Here is a 19681-nt window from a genome sequence, read left to right on the forward strand (position 1 = left end):
TCTCTTGCTAGCCTTAGGATTGAGAATGAAAAATTACTTGCTAAGGCTAAAGAACTTGATGTTTGCAATGCTTCCATTTCCGACCTTAGAAGTAAAAATGATATATTACATGCTAAGGTTGTAGAATTAAAATCTAGCAAACCCTCTACATTTACCGTTGAACATACTTCTATTTACACTAGATGTAGAGATGTTGATATTGATGCTATTCATGATCATATGGTATTAATTAAGCAACAAAATGATCATATAGCAAAATTAGATGCTAAAATTGTCGAGCATGACTTAGAAAATGAAAAGTTTAAATTTGCTAGAAGCATGCTCTATAGTGGGAGACGCCCTGGCATTAAGGATGGCATTGGCTTCCAAAAGGGGGACAATGTCAAATTTAATGCCTCTCCTAAGAAATTGTCCAACTTTGTTAAGGGCAAGGCTCCCATACCTCAGGATAACAAGGGTTACATTTTATACCCTGCCGGTTATCCCGAGAGCAAAATTAGGAGAATTCATTCTAGGAAGTCTCACTCTAGCCCTAACCATGCTTTTATATATAAGAGTGAGACATCTAGTTCTAGGCAACCAACCCATGCTAAGTTGCCTAAGAAGAAAACTCCTAGTGCATCAAATGAACATAGCATTTCATTTAAAACTTTTGATGCATCTTATGTGTTAACTAACAAATCCGGCAAGGAAGTTGCCAAATATGTTGGGGGCAAGCACAAGGGGTCAAAGACTTGTGTTTGGGTACCCAAAGTTCTTGTGTCTAATGCCAAAGGACCCAAAACCATTTGGGTACCTAAAGTCAAAAACTAAACTTGTTTTGTAGGTTTATGCATCCGGGGGCTCAAGTTGGATCATCGATAGCGGGTGCACAAACCACATGACAGGGGAGAAAAAGATGTTCTCCTCCTACGAGAAAAACCAAGATCCCCAACGAGCTATCACATTCGGGGATGGAAACCAAGGTTTGGTCAAAGGATTGGGTAAACTTGCTATATCACCTGACCATTCCATTTCCAATGTTTTTCTTGTAGATTCTTTAGATTACAATTTGCTTTCTGTTTCTCAATTATGTCAAATGGGCTACAACTGTTTATTTACTGATATATGTGTCACTGTCTTTAGAAGAAGTGATGATTTAGTAGCATTTAAGGGAGTGTTAGAGGGTCAGCTATACTTGGTAGATTTTGATAGAGCTGAACTCGACACGTGCTTAATTGCTAAGACTAACATGGGTTGGCTCTGGCACCGCCGACTAGCCCATGTTGGGATGAAGATTCTTCATAAGCTTCTAAAGGGAGAGCACATTTTAGGATTAATAAATGTTCATTTTGAGAAAGACATGATTTGTAGCGCATGCCAAGCAGGGAAGCAAGTTGGTGTTCATCATCCACATAAGAACATCATGACGACTGACAAGCCACTGGAGCTCCTACACATGGACCTATTCGGCCCGATAGCTTACATAAGCATCAGCGGGAGTAAGTACTGTCTAGTTATTGTGGATGATTATTCTCGCTTCACTTGGGTGTTTTTTTGCAGGAAAAATCTCATACCAAGAGACCTTAAAGGGATTCTTGAGACGGGCTCAAAATGAGTTCGACTTAAGGATCAAGAAAATTAGAAGCGACAACGGGACGGAGTTCAATAACTCTCAAATTGAAGGCTTTCTTGAGGAGGAAGGCATCAAGCATGAGTTCTCTTCTCCCTACACCCCACAACAAAATGGTGTAGTGGAGAGGAAGAATAGAACTCTATTGGACATGGCAAGAACCATGCTTGATGAGTACAAGACTTCGGATCGGTTTTGGGCCGAGGCGATCAACACCGCCTTCTACGCCATCAACCGGTTATGTCTACACCGAATCCTCAAGAAGACATCCTATGAACTCCTAACCGGTAAAAAGCCCAATATTTCATATTTTAGAGTCTTTGGTAGCAAATGCTTTATTCTTGTTAAAAGAGGTAGAAAATCTAAATTTGCTCCTAAGACTGTAGAAGGCTTTTTACTAGGATATGATTCAAACACAAGGGCATATAGAGTCTTTAACAAGTCCACTGGACAAGTTGAAGTTTCTTGTGACGTTGTGTTTGATGAGACTAACGGCTCTCAAGTAGAGCAAGTTGATCTGGATGAGATAGGTGATGAAGAGGCTCTGTGCATCGCGCTAAGGAACATGTCCATTGGGGATGTGTGTCCTAAGGAATCCGAAGAGCCTCCAAATGCACAAGATCAACCATCCTCCTCCACGCAAGCATCTCCACCAACTCAAAAAGAGGATGAGGCTCAAGTTGATGAAGGAGAAGATCAACAAGATGAGCCACCTCAAGATGACGATAATGATCAAGGGGGAGATGGAAATGATCAAGACAAGGAGGATGAAGAACCAAGACCGCCACACCCAAGAGTCCACCAAGCAATCCAACGAAAACACCCCGTCGACACCATCCTCGGCGACATTCATAAGGGGGTAACCACTAGATCTCGTGTTTCACATTTTTGTGAGCATTACTCTTTTGTTTCCTCTATTGAGCCACACAGGGTAGAGGAAGCACTACAAGATTCGGATTGGGTGGTGGCGATGCAAGAGGAGCTCAACAACTTCACTAGGAACGAGGTATGGCATTTGGTTCCACGTCCTAATCAAAATGTTGTAGGAACCAAGTGGGTGTTCCGCAACAAGCAAGATGAGCATGGTGTGGTGACATGGAACAAAGCTCGACTTGTGGCCAAGGGATACTCTTAAGTCGAAGGTTTGGATTTCGGTGAAACTTATGCACCCGTAGCTAGGCTTGAGTCAATTCGTATATTATTAGCCTATGCTACTTACCATGGCTTCAAGCTTTATCAAATGGACGTGAAAAGTGCCTTTCTCAATGGACCAATCAAAGAAGAGGTGTATGTTGAGCAACCTCCCGGCTTTGAAGATAGTGAGTATCCTAACCATGTTTATAAACTCTCTAAGGCGCTTTATGGGCTCAAGCAAGCCCCAAGAGCATGGTATGAATGCCTAAGAGATTTTCTTATCACTAATGGCTTCAAAGTCGGAAAGGTCGATCCTACTCTATTTACTAAAACTCTTGACAATGATTTGTTCGTATGCCAAATTTATGTTGATGATATTATATTTGGGTCTACTAACGAATCTACATATGAGGAATTTAGTAGGATCATGACACAGAAATTCGATATGTCGATAATGAGGGAGTTGAAGTACTTCTTAGGATTTCAAGTAAAGCAACTTCCTAAGCCAAACAAAGTATACTCAAGATATTCTAAGCAAGTTTGGGATGAAGGATGACAAACCCATCAAGACACCCATGGGAACCAATGGGCATCTCGACCTCGACACAGAAGGTAAATCCGTCGATCAAAAGGTATACCGGTCGATGATAGGCTCTTTACTCTATTTATGTGCATCTCGACCGGATATTATGCTTTCCGTATGCATGTGTGCAAGATTCCAAGCCGACCCTAAGGAAGCTCACCTTACGGCCGTAAAACGAATCTTGAGATATTTAGTTTATACTCCTAAGTTTGGGCTTTGGTATCCTAGGGGATCCACATTTGATTTGATTGGTTATTCAGATGTCGATTGGGCGGGGTGCAAAATTAATAGAAAGAGCACATCGGGGACTTGCCAGTTCTTGGGAAGATCCTTGGTGTCTTGGGCTTCAAAGAAGCAAAATTCCGTAGCTCTTTCTACCGCCGAAGCCGAGTACATTGCCGCAGGCCATTGTTGCGCACAACTACTTTGGATGAGGCAAACCCTTAGGGACTATGGTTACAAAATTAACCAAAGTTCCTCTTCTATGTGATAATGAGAGTGCAATCCGCAAGGCGGATAATCCTGTTGAGCATAGCCGCACTAAACACATAGCCATTCGGTATCATTTTCTAAGAGATCACCAAGAAAAGGGAGATATAGAGATTGCATATATTAACACTAAGGATCAATTAGCAGATATCTTTACCAAGCCACTTGATGAACAAACTTTTAACAAACTTAGGCATGAGCTAAATATTCTTGATTCTAGGAACTTCTTTTGTTGACATGCACATATAGCTCATTCATATACATTTGATCATGTCTCTTTCATGTGCTATGACTAATGTGTCTTCAAGTAAATTTCAAACCAAGTCATAGGTATATTGAAAGAGAATTGGAGTCTTCGGCGAAGACAAAGGCTTCCACTACGTCACTCATCTTTCGCCGTCGCTCCGAGCAACTCTCCGTCTTTGGTATAATCTTCACTCATATGTTTTATTTGCCAAAGGGGAGAAAGTAATTACGGGAAGGGCATATATCTCACTCAAGTATCCGTTTTTGGCGATTCATGCCAAAGGGGGATAAAGTATTAGCCCAAAGCAAAAGGATCGCACCACCACTACCACTAATTTTAAAAAGAGTTTTTCAATTGGTATGATTTTCAAATTGGTATCTCATTGTGTTCAAAAGGGGGAGAGAGTAGTATTTTCAAAATCAATATCTTAAAAACCCTCTTGAACACTAAGAGGAGGAATTTCATTAAGGGGGAGTTTTTGTTTAGTCAAAGGAAAAACATTTGAAACAGGGGGAGAAAATTTCAAATCTTGAAAATGCTTCGCAAAATCTTATTCATTTACCTCTGACTATTTGCAAAAGAACTTTGAAAAGGATTTACAAAAGAATTTGCAAAAACAAAACATGTGGTGCAAGCGTGGTCCAAAATGTTAAAAATAAGGAAATAATCCATGCATATCTTATGAGTAGTTATATTGGCTCAATTCCAAGTAACCTTTGCACTTATAATTATGCAAACTAGTTCAATTATGCACTTCTATACTTGCTTTGGTTTGTGTTGGCATCAATCACCAAAAAGGGGGAGATTGAAAGGGAATTAGGCTTTCACCTATTTCCTAATTGATTTTGGTGATTGAATTGCCCAACACAAATAATTGGACTAACTAGTTTGCTCTAGTCTATAAGTTATACAGGTGCCAAAGGTTCACACTAAGCCAATAAAAAGACCAAGAAAAGGGTTCAACAAAGAGAGCAAGGGATAACCGAAGGCTACCCTGGTCTGGCGCACCGGACTGCCGGTGTGCCACCGGACAGTGTCTGGTGCACCAGGGAACTCCAAGCTAAACTTCGCACCTTCGGGAAAACGCAGAGGCGCTCCGCTATAATTCACCGGACTGTCCGGTGCCCCAGAGGAGTGCGACTCTGAACTCGCCAGCTTCGGGAATCCGCTCCGCTATAATTCACCGGACATGTCCGGTGCACACCGGACTGTCCGGTGAGCCAGCGGAGCAACGGCTATTCCGCGCCAACGGTCACCTGCTACAGCATTAAATGCGCGCCAGCGCGTGCAGAGGAGCAGAGCACGCGCGGGTGGCACACCGGACAGCCTACAGGGCTTGTCCGGTGCACCACCGGACAGCCAGGCGGGCCCACAAGTCAGAGCTCCAACGGTCGGAACCCAACGGCCTGGTGACGTGGCTGGCGCACCGGACTGTCCGGTGCGCCATGCGACAGCAGCCTCCACCAAACGGCTAGTTTGGTGGTTGGGGCTATAAATACCCCAACCACCCCACATTCAAGTTATCCAAGTTTTCCACCTTCTAACTACTTATAAGAGCTAAGCATTCAATACAAGACACACCCAAGTGATCAAATCCTCTCACAATTCCACACAAGGCTTTAGTGATTAGTGAGAGAGATTTGTTGTGTTTTTTTGAGCTCTTGCGCTTGGATTGCTTCCTTCTTTCATTCTTTCTTGCGATCATCTCATTTGTAAGCAAGGCAAGAGACACCAACTCGGTCCAAGGGACCGTTTGAGAGAGGAAAAGGGTTGAAAGAGACCCGGTCTTTGTGACCACCTCAACGGGGAGTAGGTTTGAGAGAACCGAACCTCAGTAAAACAAATCCTTGTGTCACACTTCCCATTCGCTCGCGATTTGTTTTGCGCCCTCTCTCAGACTCGTTTTATATTTCTAACGCTAACCCGACTTGTAGTTGTGATTAGCATTGTAAATTTCAGTTTCGCCCTATTCACCCCCCCCCCCTCTAGGCAAATTTCAATTGGTATCAGAGCCAGGTTCTTCATTAGAGCCTAACCGCTCGAAGTGATGTCGGGAGATCACGCCAAGAAGGAGATGGAGACCGGCGACAAGCCCACTACAAGCCACGGGAAGGCTACATCGGAAGAGTCCCGCAACAAAGGGAAGGGGAAGGAGAAGAAAGCCTCTTCCCACAAGTCGCATCGGAGTGGCGACAAGAAAAAGAAGATGAGGAAGGTGGTCTACTACGAGACCGATACTTCATCACCTTCCACCTCCGGCTCCGACGCGCCGTCCATTACTTCTAAGCGCCATGAGCGCAAGAATTTTAGTAAGATCCCCCTACGCTATCCTCGCATTCCTAAACATACGCCTTGTGTCACACTTCCCATTCGCTCACGATTTGTTTTGCGCCCTCTCTCGGACTCGTTTTATATTTCTAACGCTAACCCGGCTTGTAGTTGTGATTAACTTTGTAAATTTCAGTTTCGCCCTATTCACCCTCCCTCTAGGCGACTTTCAGTAACAGATTGCAATAGCCCTGCAACTAAAAGTTAACACAGAAACAGAAATAGTTTAACTAAGCTCATAATTCCTTGCAAACCTTGGCTTGTAATAGACAGTGAACATACTACCAGTGTTCACTGCATGCCTTGTTGTTGCAAGAACACCAAGATGCATATTGTGGCTTGATATGACTGAAGATGTGATAGTGGTTTGGTGCCTCAGTGCACGTCGAACTCCAACACGTAGCTCCCCATTCTCACCTCCATCATGTAAAAATTAAGGAACCAGGTATTGGTATGGTAGTCAACGGTCAAAAAGGAGAGTTAAGAGCAACCAACATTAACTGCTCATCATAGCACCTGAGAATATATGAAGGCATCCCCCGCGACAAGACGCTTGGCGATCACAAAAACACTCCAACCACTTTGCAGGAGATGTCTCCGTGGCTGACCTATCAAATGCTAAGTTGTAAATTTTAACAGGTATAAGATCATTAACTATCCAAGTTACAATTTAGGTCACCAACAACAGAACACAAATTCATAAACCAAATAAACTAAGTATGAAAAAGAATAATTGATAAAATGACTACTATCATCCAAAAATAAAAAAACCGACGGCCGGAGTGGGATATTTATATACACGGAGGTCGGCGCCGACCTCGGCGCCAAGATCCACGACGCCGAGGTACTGCCACGTCAGATCCACGTAGACATCGACTCTTACATGTACACGCCAAACTAATTGACACCGATACGTTGTAGCTCGGCGCCAATAGTGATGACGCCGAGCTGAGGGTTCATTTTTTGAAATGAAACTGAAAAGGACGTATTTGTGAAAATAAAACCTAAAAAGGGCTAAAATGCAAAAAAAAGACGGTCGCCACTACCGCTCACATGAACGCATGAACAACTCTGTCATTAAGGAGAAGAAGATGGAAGTGAATAGAGATAAAAGTGGATATGGGCAGATTAAAAATAGATATATGTACCTCATATTAGACGGTGAAAACTCGTGGAGAAAATAAGAAAATACAGTCGCCGAGGCCTCTTATCCCACCTTTTATCTCATTTTTCAAACTCTACCCTCTAAAACACTATCTGTCAGTTTGGTTACCCGCATCGTCTCATCTTAGACTACTGCATATGTTGACTTTGTTTAAGCTTTTGTTTAGTTACCTGTATACAGCAGGCGCAAACCTCATCAGCGGATGCAAAACAAGTCATTTTGTAACCATTTAATTGCATTAGCTCATACACGAGAAGCCAGAAAACTGTCGTATGCAGTCAGCCAGGGCCATCGAAGGCTGTACATCTAAACATAATATGTTTGTTTAGTTTTAATCCATATCAGCTTATACTGTTTTTGTCTATAAATTATAATTACAACAGTTTAAATAACCGGCTTCATCTAATCAAACGATATCCTTAAAAAATGTTTTGCATGCCATGTACATCCTCGACCTCGACCTAACCCTACAAGTAGATCGCGGGAGGACCGGAGGAGCAAGCGCAGCCGCGCAGGACGGCACAAAGGTACACGTACGCCACAACCGTACAAGTAGATCGCTGGACCGGAGGAGCAAGCGCAGCCCACAGCCAGTAAAACCGCGGGGCCCATGTGTAGGCCATAGGACGGACCAGCGGCCACAGGCCCACAAAACCGGCAGCGCGCCCCGGTGCTTTCTCTCTCTTCCTTTGCCTTATCCTCTTCGCTTCCCTGTGCTGTGGGCTCCACCATCCCTATCAGCCACCAACCTACCAGCAAACATAGTCACTGACACCAGGACCGACGAAACCCATTCCCCACATGTCAGTGGTGAAAATCTGCTGTTCTAGCTGAGTGTCTACTCACGACACGTGGAACTCACGCCCCGCTTCGACTCTCAGCTTAACCTTTCTTCTCCGCCTCTCCCTCCTTCCCTGTCGCTCTCTCCCCGTTCTGGTTTTCGTCTAATCTAGATTGGATGGGATGATGATTCGAGGCGTTAGCTTATTTTAGCTGTAATCCCAGACTAAACCCTGGCTCGTTGGTTCGGCGGCCTCCCGGTGAGAATCGCATCTCCAATCAGGTGGTTCTATCCTCCTCCCTGTTAATTTGGCGCGATTTTTTCGGTGGTTGTTGATCTTTTCAGCGTGCCGTCGCAGCGCTTGCGATTTTCCCTCTCGCTTTGGTGATTGCGGTTGCGGGTTGGGATTTCGGGCATTCTTGTGCTTTTCTCACTCTCTCGTGGTAATTTGTGAATAACATTTGATGCAGTTAGTTACCTTGGGGATATTTGTGTTTCAATCAATGGACAATCGTACGGTCGCAGGATTTATGCTTTGCTCTCCCCGTAGGCGATGGCTGCGTTTGTTGTGGTAGGGGTAGGATCAATTTATCCTAGTGGGGTTGATTGCACTTAGGACTGGCAGTGTGTCGTTGTAACTTTGTAATAAGAAGCTCGATTGCGTGGAACTGTAAATCTTGTCTCTGGCCAGTGGCCACTGGCCATGCCATGTGGGCTTGTTTACTGTCGTGGGTAAAAATAAAATCTGACAAACAGTGTGATGTTTTGATTGTGCCTGCAGGATGGAGACGAAGAAAGTGGAGTCTGTCCCTGGTCATAATCACGCGGGGAGTGGATGATAAGATCATAAAAATCAGACAATCATCGGTCACAACTCATACTGTTGTGTCTTTTTAACCCCTGAGCCACCGAGGCCAGGAGTGATTGATTGGTTTAAGCTCAGCGCACCCAGAGTCTGTGACATTCATGGGTAGTGCCTGTTCGAGGAAGAGGGGCCAGCTGGTCCAAGAGGATGATCTCTACAGTGCGAGGTTCTCCAAGAGCGGCAGCTTCAAGTGGCTGCTGCATACGCTGCCCCGCAGCAACTTTGCTGATGTGCAGCGGAGAGCACAGGGCCCAGCTCCAAACCGGTGCCCGTCGCTTGTGGAGCTGTGCGTGGCCAAAGTCTGCAAGGTGTTTTATTGCCTTTTTTGTTTTTCAGTTTCTGAAGAGTGAACTTGTTCTTGGCTGAATTGATGGGATGATTGCAGGACATAAATATGTATTCTGATTTATCCCTGCTGCCCAGAGATCTTAGTCAGCAGATATTCAATGAGCTGGTGGAATGTGGATGCCTCACGGAGGCATCGCTTGGGGCTTTCCGTGATTGCGATTTGCAGGTGATGATTCTGTTCTTGTTTGGCACACCATTCTAGGTGAACTTAAACACATGGAGTTTTCCACTATTGTGTGAAAATTTAAGGAATGTTATAACATAACTTTGCGTTTCCTGTGGAATATGAACAATGATGTATAGTCGTCAAATCGATCAGACCATGATATCTACTACTCCCACTGACCCAAATTACACGACATTTTAGCTTTTCTAGGTACATAGCAATGCGATGTGTAGCGTATTAAAAACTAAAAAGACGAAACAATCTATTATCTGGAATGGTGGGAGTATTAAGGAACGACAAAGGCATCTTAGCAAGCCTTGATATCTACTGTTATGTAGGGGCTTGAATAGCCTAGTCTTAAGATTACTGTCATGCACTATTGCACTACGCTGAGCAGGACCTAACATGGGACATCTCTTCACAGGATATTTGTCTGGGAGACTACCCTGGAGTTACTGATGCTTGGATGGAAGTAGTGGCTTCTCAAGGGCAGTCCTTGCTATCTGTTGACCTCTCTTGCTCGGATGTCACTGATAGTGGATTCAATCTTCTTAAAGATTGCTCAAGCATGCAAAGTTTGGCATGTGATTATTGTGATCAAATCTCAGAACATGGACTTAAGACATTATCAGGTCAGTGTTACGCTGATAGCACAACAGCTGAGTTTGCTGTCAGCTGTATGATATTGTTGTGTCAACTTAGTGTAGTATTAGAGATCTTATTTTTGTTACTCTGCCACAATAATCTCCTAACTTTGTAGGCTTTTCAAACTTGACATCACTGAGCATTAAGAAATGTGCTGCTGTTACTGCTGAAGGAGCAAAAGCCTTTGCAAACTTAGTTAATTTGGTAAACTTAGACCTCGAGCGTTGTCCAAAGATTAATGGTGGGCTTATACATTTAAAAGGTATCCCTTTCTTTCTAAGCTCGTCAGTCATTAATTATATGCGAACCATCACCTTATCTGCAGGCTGTGGCAGGCTTAGTAGCACCAGTTAATGTTTGTTACCAAGACAATGCTGTTTGAACGTGAATAATGCTTATCAAAAGTTCAAAAGACTTAGTAGCACCAGTTAATGTTTGACCATGACAATGTTGTTTGAACGCGAATAATGATTATCTTTGCATGTTCCAAGTCACTAGACTGGAGAAACTTGTACACACCTATGATGTGAATTCAGCTCATTCTCCATTATATTAATGCTTCAAACTTAAATTCCACCAGATGCAATGACAAACTTTGTGATGCAGGCTTGAAAAAACTGGAAAAACTGAATCTGAGATACTGTAATGGCATCACAGATTCAGACATGAAATATTTGTCAGGTAGTACTTCTCCTTAGCTGACTGTTGTAAAATGCATATCAGTATATCATAACTTACAATGATCTCAAGGTTAACATATAGCATTTTCCTTATGTAGATCTCACGAATTTGAGAGAGCTACAGCTCTCTTCCTGCAAAATATCTGCTTTTGGTGTTTCTTATCTGAGAGGTAACACCAAGAAACATGAATAAATTTCTTTATTTTCTTCACTATAGTATTTATTTCTTGTACATGCTCTTGTGTAGGTAGGTGCTTTTTTTTATTTTTGACTACCATTGCCTTTAGTTGTTCAGTAATCATGAAGTTTTATTAAAGTTAGCAGTAACTCATTGCTTTTAGTTGTTGGGTCATTCAATTCAGGTTTGCACAAGCTAGGTCATCTAAACCTGGAGGGCTGTGCAGTTACTGCAGTTTGTTTGGAGGTTATATCTGGTTTGTATCTTTCCTGGACATATGCCACATACCGTGCCATCAGTTGTCACTTTTGTGAAAAATATCTTACATTTATATAGGGTGTTTGGTTTGAGGAACCACTGCATTCTAAATGAGGTGGTGCGTCATGAGTTGCCCAAATTTAGTGGAATGACTTGAATTATGAAGAATAAGGTGATAATGCATCATCATGTTCCATTTTACAAACCAAACAAATAAAGTGAGGAATGGTTAGATGATGAACTAACTCATTCTTCAAACCAAGCACCCCTTAGTCTGAAGAAGTCCCTATATGTGTTCCTTCTGCCCGTGGAAGCTAGTGCCACCAATCATTTACAGTTGTCATTATATCTATACTAATCTATTAAGAACCTAACGTGGGCACCTGGTGATACCGCGGCTTCACCCTCGACCACACCGCGCAAAAAATAGTGCAGAGCGAGCACTCGAACCCATGCCCCCCTGCTTTAGAAATTTGGGTTAACCACCAGACCACAAATACCTTGTGTTTAGAAATAAACAATAGTTATATTTGAATATATAACAACCGTAGCACGGGCAACTGGCTAGTAGATGATTAAGGATCCAATTAAGAGTGCACGAATAGACAACACAAAAGTTCCCAAATGTCAGACTAGATACCCTTGAGTGTTTTTCAGGCTTTCAACTATTATCAGGGTAGGTTACTACATATACAGCTGGACAGGAACATAACTCTTTTGTTGTTGAGGTGTGGTGAACACAATCTTTTTTTTTCTCGAACAACGCAGGAGAGCTATGTGTCATTTCATTAAGAAAGAAGGGAACAAATACAGAAGATTAGGGGAGCCCCCTCCCCGCCTCCCTTCTCAATCCTTGCACCCCAACACACGACGAACACAATCTGATTCTGAAATTCTATTGTTACTTTCAAAAGAAACTTGTTGGCTGGAGTACACTTGTTTTTGACAAAGGTGTACTTCTGTATGAAGTCTAATCATGCCATGTAGCTGTTACTACTTACTTTTTTCGAAAGAGTGGCATGAGCATTACTGCACATATTATTAGAAGAAAAGAGTTGACCCATTTTTTATGGTGGAACCAGGCCCAGAAATCGAGCAACCCCTAGGCTAAAAAAGCGAGCAAGACCCGCTACTAGAGGAGCAACCCATACTGCGAAGAAAGCCAACTACGCAGTTTGAAACAGTAGAAAAAACTGGTCACGAAAGCAACTACGACAAACCATTAACAAAAGAGGGCGGTCACACCTATGACAAATCATTAACAACTACAAACAGCTGACCACATGCATCATCAACAACTTAGAAGAACTACTCACTAATTTATGGATTTATTTAGTTCTCTTTTATTTTTCTCGTGCGAAAAAATCTTTGATGCCTTAGTGCACAGAGTAGGCATCTCGACTGTATTTCTCATCAATGTTTCTGTAAACAGCTTCAAGCTAAGCACTTAGGCGCCCCAAACTTTACTAAGACTCAGATTTGTGCTATTGCAGAGCTTGCTTCGTTGGTCTTGTTGAATCTGAGTCGGTGTGGCATATGCGATGAAGGCTGTGAGAACTTGAAAGGTAAACATGATGCAAATTACTGATCTTGTTGAATCTAGATTGGTTCCTTTTTTCTTGTCTAGATTAATGGTCAGACATAAGTTTTGCTGCAAGCTGTCTGTCTGTACCACTAAATTCATATCAATTTTGTTTAGCTCATTTACTGGCACTGCCTTGCAGGTCTTACAAAATTGAAGGCTCTAAGTTTAGGGTTCAACCAAATTACAGATGCATGTTTAATTCATTTAAAAGGTAAACGTTATCACTTGTTATCTTTATATTAGTTCACCATAGCATTTGTATCTAAGAAACAACTATGTTGCATAGTTCGTGGAAAAGCATTTTGATGTAGCATTCCGTGAAACCTAATCACTATGTCTAAGAAAAATAATCAGACCTTTTCCCAGTGTCTCATCTTCCCCTTCCTCCAGCACCCTGGCCCCTCTTCTTCTCTTTCCCCTCTTCTTGCTCTCCATGGTTCTCCAGCAGTTGGGGTGGGGGCTTGGGCCTCCCTGCCAGATCAGCCCACGTCTTCTTCTAACAAAAGAGTACTGTTTCTTTCATGTGCAAGTAATGCTGATAAGATGAAAAGCAGATGCCAGCCTGGAATGACATCTTCAAGGAGGGTATTGCACACTTTGTCCTAACATTGTGTGCAACATTATTGCCTATAAGCACAACGTTTACTGGAACCTGGAAAACGACACTTATTGTATTGATCTTTCTGGAAGTGCATCAGAATTATGGTGTTTCTTAGTATTGATTCATGCATAATAAGGAAATTGTTTTTAATTCTTTTCTGATGCCCTATGTTCCTTTCAGATTTGGTCAACTTGGAGTGCTTGAACTTGGACTCATGTAAGATTGGTGATGAGGGTCTATTTCACCTAAAAGGTCAGGGTTTAGTGCATTGGTAAATTCTTTATTACAGTGGCAATTATCATTTCTCCTTGTTTGCCTAGTGTTTTGTTAAGATAAAAAACACTGAATAAACTGCTGGCTTTTAACTCTCTTTTGTGCTTATTAACCATTTTTCTCTGCTGAAATCCTAAACATATTCTCTCTTTCGTTATAGATACTATAATCTGTGTTTTTCTGTTGTTGCAAAGCATCCTGTAATCTATCTTTGCATCTTGATGTGCTATAGGCCTCATACAGCTAAAAAACCTGGAGCTTTCAGACACTGAAGTTGGAAGCAATGGACTTCGTCATCTTTCTGGTTGATTTAAAACGCCTGCAGAAATGCTAGTATTATTGGCAATTGTTTTTTTCTTGTTAATCCATTCTGGTAGACCAATTCAAATCGTCTAGTCGTTTTTTAATTTATTGTGTGTTCGGTTTGAGGAATGGACTGGTCCATCATTTTCTCCTTTACTTTTTTGTTTGGTTTTTTTTTGGAAAACTTTTTTGTTTGGTTTCTGGAATATAATGTGTTGATTCCCCACCACCCTCACAAACTAAAATTTGTATAAGAATTGATGAATGGGTGATTCCACTAAAATTTACGGGATGAACTCATGGTGCACCACCTCATATAGACTATGATGGTTCCTTAAACAAAACACCTCCCTGACATTGTTGCTACAGCCTTTGATGAATTAACACGTACTCTCAATAGATGTTCCTTATCCATACACTTATTTCCTAATTCCTAGTGGCAGAGCTATAGGGTGGTCTGTGTGGGCCACGGACCACCCAAGCACAAAACTTATTAAGCTATAGGTATTAGGTATAAAAAATATTATTCCTAATTATTTATTTGGCGTGTCCATGGCGACGACACAACACATCACGACAACATGTGAAGTTGGGCGTCTGGGCCTGCAGTCGTATCAGGTGGCTATCTGGCTCTAGAACAAGCGAGCGCGGTGAGATCGGGCACGACTACGCCACACACGCGTTCTAGGCTAAGTACTACAAGTTGCACACTTGCCACCCTCGTCAAGTCGCTTAGGTAGGAGAAGGTCACGCTCGCCGTGCAGGTACCATGAATCTCATTGACAACACCCGATCGATCAATTCTCATAAAATTTTGCGTACATGCATAGTATGTAGTATGTACTCGCAGTATGTACAACGATATTGTATTTGCTAATTTTCTTTTATTTTTTTATTTTTTAAGATGTCAGATGACTTTTATACTTTTTATTTCTAAAATCTTAGATGATTGTACGATCTTTTTATTTGACCATATTATATTTGGCAAATTTAATTTTTTACATGCTGATGTGTCGATGTGTTGCACTTATTTTTTTTTTTTTAAAAATGAAGTTGGACCACTTATCACTAAAATCCTAGCTACGCCACTGTTATTTCGAATTCCCTATTTTAAATTGTTATTGTACTAGGGTGGCCTGTTATACTAGAATGATATTAACTTGTTACAAATATACCGTGGTCCACATTTTGTGAAAGTTCTTAAGTTGTCTGTTTCTGCAGGTCTGCGTAATTTGCAGAGCATCAATCTCTCTTTCACATTGGTTACTGACATTGGTTTGAAGAAGATCTCTGGCTTGAGTTCACTGAAGTCTCTTAATCTTGACAATCGCCAAATCACAGATACTGGTTTAGCGTCTCTTACAGGTATGCTTCTCATACTAGTTGGATATATTGTGACTGTTTTTGTTTAAATTTAAACACAAGCATCTTATCACTCATAACTATAGTGCTCTCATTTCTCTGATTAGCATATTTTCACTTCTGGTGGTGGTGGTTTGTTTCATGTGTAAATTGTATCGTAGCAGGGTTTTCCGGTGTCATTAGGCATCGTTTTGTGCTGTAAACTTTACCATGGCATTAGTTAAGGTCACTTGGTTAGTGCAGGTCTCACTGGATTGACACACCTCGACCTATTTGGAGCTCGCATAACTGATTCTGGCATGAGCTGCTTCAGATGTAAGTATGCATGCTCAAAAGACTATCATATCCAAGAAGACTACCATGTTAGCGCTACAAAATGCATCAGCTTCTCTTGGCGCATACTACCTTGATGGAATGCGTCTCAACTCTTTGTGATCATCTTGCAGGAGCATTGCACTTGTTTATATCAGTGTTTGTAAATAAGGAATATCACTATGTTTTTTTTCAGTTTTCAAGAATATTCAGTCCCTGGAGGTCTGCGGTGGGTTGATTACGGATGCTGGCGTGAAGAACATCAAGGACCTGAAAGCTCTGACGTTGCTCAACCTATCTCAAAACGGCAAGCTCACGGACAAAACCCTGGAGCTGATCTCCGGTACATTTCCGTTGTTCTCTCCGAGTGCATTTATCAGCACACGACTGTGCTCGTCTCAAGAGCTGCATCTGTTGACAGGCCTGACTGCGCTAGTGTCGTTGAACGTGTCCAACTCCCGGGTCTCCAACTCGGGCCTCCACCACCTGAAACCGCTGCAGAACCTGCGCTCCCTATCCCTGGAGTCCTGCAGGGTGACGGCAAGCGAGATGGATAAGCTCCGGCTGGTCGCCCTCCCCAACCTTATCAGTGTGCGGCCGGAGTGATACGACCGCCAGCGCTCCCACAGCGACCTGTAACTGTGGAGCAAGTGGCGCCTGGCTAGAGCAGGCCGCCTTGTACATACTTTTGCAAAAACGAGGTGTCTGTACATATTGTTCGTCGTGTCGTGTCGTGTCAGTGTGCCTGATGGCAACGGGCTAATACGTCCGTGCCAACGTGTGCATGGTATCCCACGGACCCTGTGGTAGTAAGGAGCAGTTGTAAATATGCCGTGCTTCCTCTCCATGTGGGGTGCTGCTGTATAAATAGATTGGTGCATTGCTAAATACCTCTGCTTGGTAACATCGTGGTATCGGTGCTAGTTTCCATGTAAATTCGTGGATGTACCAATTGCTGCGGTCACGCCGTCACGGTCATTGCAGGGGGCTCGACTTTCATGCGTGGAAGTGAAAGGAGAACCTGTAATCTCTGGTGTATTTGACGCCGTCCAGGGGTTGTCTCAGGAGAACCTCTAACCTCTGGTGAATTTGAAGGCGACCAGGGGGCTATCCCATTTGGATATGTAGGGTAACTGGAGTGATTGCATCTAAGCAGTAACTGGGTGTGCTTGTGTAGTTGTGTTTTGTGTGCATTATGGGCATGTTTGGTTGCCTGGCCCAACCCACGACCAGGCCCGTTTCGTACAAGTTAACTGTGTTTGGTTGCCTGGCCCAACTCAAATTCCTGGCTGAGGCGAGCCAGATTTAATTTTGGGCCTGGCTCCGCAGGAACGCAGCATTCGAGCTTCGCTCCGCGGCCTGGCTCACTTGGCACTAGGGTTTGGAGACGCCTCTCCCGTCAGACGCTCCTCTCGTCACTCTCGCCACTCTCGCCACTCTCTCCTCCCGTCACTCTCGTCACTCTCGCCTCTCAGACGAAGCCGCCGACGCTAGGGTTTGGAGACGCCTCTCCCGTCTCTCCCGTCTCTCCCGTCACTCCCGTCACTCCTCAGACGCCTCTCTCAGACGCACCCGCCGACGCTAGGGTTTGGACTCTTCTGCCGCCATGCTCTCTCTCGCCTCTCCCTCTCTCTTCCGCCGACACTAGGATTTGGACGATTGATTTGTTTTTCCTGTGGCCTCGATCGACTCTCTTCTGCGAGCGAACACATTCCCCTGTCCTAGATCAGATCACCGCAGCAACAATCGCATCTTCATCTTCTCAGGTTTGTCCCCCATCGATCTGTTGTTCTTTAAACATTTTCTTGTATTTTTTGCTTCGATTATACTAATCCTTCGGTCTTGTTGCAAGGTCATCTCCCCCTGCACCTAGATCTGCTGCCTGACCTAGATTCGCTAGTACCTCATACACAGGCCAGTCTTTACCTCACACTCCTCTATTTCTTGATCTTCCTGTTGTTTGTAGAATGATTGTTTAGAATGATTGTTTACCTAGATCTGCACCTAGATCTGTTGCCTGGCCCAACTCGAATTCCTCTATTTGTTGGCCTGATTGTTTAGAATGATTGTTTACCTCAGATCTTGTTGGCCTGATTGTTTACCTCATACACCTCAGATCTGTTGTTTTTAGTTGCAAGGTCATCACAGACAGATTTTTTGCTTCGATTATTTCTTGATTCGCTAATACACCTCAGATCTGTTGTGTTTAGTTGCAAGCTTGTGTTAGCATGCAAAAAAAGCTTGTGTTACCTCATACACCTCAGATTTGTTGGCCTGCTTGTTTGTGTTTACCTCATACACCTCAGATCTGATGCCACGCAAAACTAGATTTACTTGCCAGTAGCCTTCACATGCTTCTGTATGGTAGAACTAATCTAGTTTTACATGGATCATTTGATGCACCTCAGTAGCCGGATTCAATATATTAGAAATTACAATGTGCTCTTCACCTACTTCTGTATGGTAGACATTTAGACTAACATGTTGCAGTGTGCTCTATCTTGATTCATGAGCTGTTTGAATCCTCCTGTGTTCAGATGTTTAACTGTTCTAGCTGTAATAAAATGCTTTAACATGTTTAGCTGTTTGAATCCTCCTGTGTTCTAGCTGTTTGAATCCTTCTGTTGTGTTTAGTTAAGTAAATGCTTAACTGAATTTTGCCATCTTTCAATATTAGTTGTGTGCTTAACTGAACTTTAACATGTTTTGCCATGTTTCTGCTTGTTTAATATAATGGATTATGCAATATTAGTTGTGTGCTTAACTGAACTTTAACATGTTTTGCCATGTTTCTGCTTGTTTAATATAATGGATTATGCAACTAGCATAATCTGTCTATTATATTAAGTAGCTAGTTGTTCCTCTTTTCTTCTCCCCCTCTTACCTTCATCTATTCCTGTTTCCCTCTTCCCTTACAACAATCTTACCTTTTGTTCCTCCTTTCTTCTCCCCCTCTTTAGCCTATTGTCTTGTTTAATTTAATGGATTAATGCATTATATTATGCAACTACCTCCATAACTATATTCTTTTTATACTATGCAGGTAGTTAATGCATTATATTATGCTGCTACCTCCATATCTCTCTTCTTTTATTCTGATCATTTTTCAGTGATGAAATTATTTAAAGTCTGAGCTTAGGACCAGTTTTCAGTGATGTTTTCTGTAAATTTGAGCAGACCACAATTTTTCAGTGATGTTTTTTTTCAATCTGAGCAGACCACAGTTTTTCAGTGATGTTTTTTGGTTCAATCTGAGCAGATCTCAATTTCTCAGTGATGTTTTTTGGTTCAATCTGAGCAGAGTACAATTTTTCTGTGATGTTACCAAGCCAGTTTGGAGGAACATCATTAGATGTAGCAACCCTGGCTTGTTTTTTACAATCTGAGCAGAGTACAATTTTTTTCTCATTCAACAATTCCCTTCTCTTATTTATTCAGATATGTTGGGTCCAAATCGTCATTTGCTGAAGTTGAGAGCATCGGCATTAGTCGTTGCTATATCTTGTTGGATGTTTGCATGCCTTACGCGTAGACTCTTTCATCCTCGTGTCACATATGGTCCAATGTTTCAAAGGGACATTGAGAGGCAGGCAAATCTTAGATTTATCTATGAATCTGATGATATCCAATGTGTGGAGCTGCTTAGAATGTCTAAGGTCCCTTTCTTTGAGCTTTGTGGTTTGTTTCGGTCTCGACACTTGCTAAGGGATAGTATTCACAGTTCTGTAGAAGAACAAGTTGCAATGTTTCTACATGTTGTTGGTCA

General features: G+C 42.5%; 1 protein-coding gene across 3 annotated transcripts; it reads left to right on the plus strand.

Annotated features, from left to right (window-relative positions):
* Positions 1 to 8244: 8244 nt before the first annotated feature.
* Positions 8245 to 16851, plus strand: LOC100273563 (uncharacterized). 3 transcript variants are annotated; one of them, XM_008669305.3, is made up of 16 exons: positions 8245 to 8621; positions 9121 to 9512; positions 9590 to 9718; positions 10143 to 10350; positions 10479 to 10625; positions 10970 to 11044; positions 11142 to 11213; positions 11406 to 11477; positions 12973 to 13044; positions 13204 to 13275; positions 13846 to 13917; positions 14171 to 14242; positions 15463 to 15606; positions 15847 to 15918; positions 16112 to 16258; positions 16337 to 16851. In XM_008669305.3, the coding sequence occupies exons 2-16, from the start codon at positions 9306 to 9308 to the stop codon at positions 16519 to 16521; spliced, it is 1746 nt and encodes a 581-aa protein (XP_008667527.1). In that variant the 5' UTR covers positions 8245 to 8621; positions 9121 to 9305; the 3' UTR covers positions 16522 to 16851. The 3 variants fall into 3 exon arrangements, with proteins under 3 accessions (XP_008667527.1, XP_008667528.1, NP_001141453.1); XM_008669306.4 differs by having other exon boundaries at positions 8356 to 8598; NM_001147981.2 differs by having other exon boundaries at positions 8485 to 8624; positions 16337 to 16800.
* The last annotated feature ends 2830 nt before the right edge of the window (positions 16852 to 19681 follow it).

This window comes from Zea mays, chromosome 2 (assembly GCF_902167145.1).
Source record: "Zea mays cultivar B73 chromosome 2, Zm-B73-REFERENCE-NAM-5.0, whole genome shotgun sequence".
NCBI lineage: Eukaryota > Viridiplantae > Streptophyta > Magnoliopsida > Poales > Poaceae > Zea > Zea mays.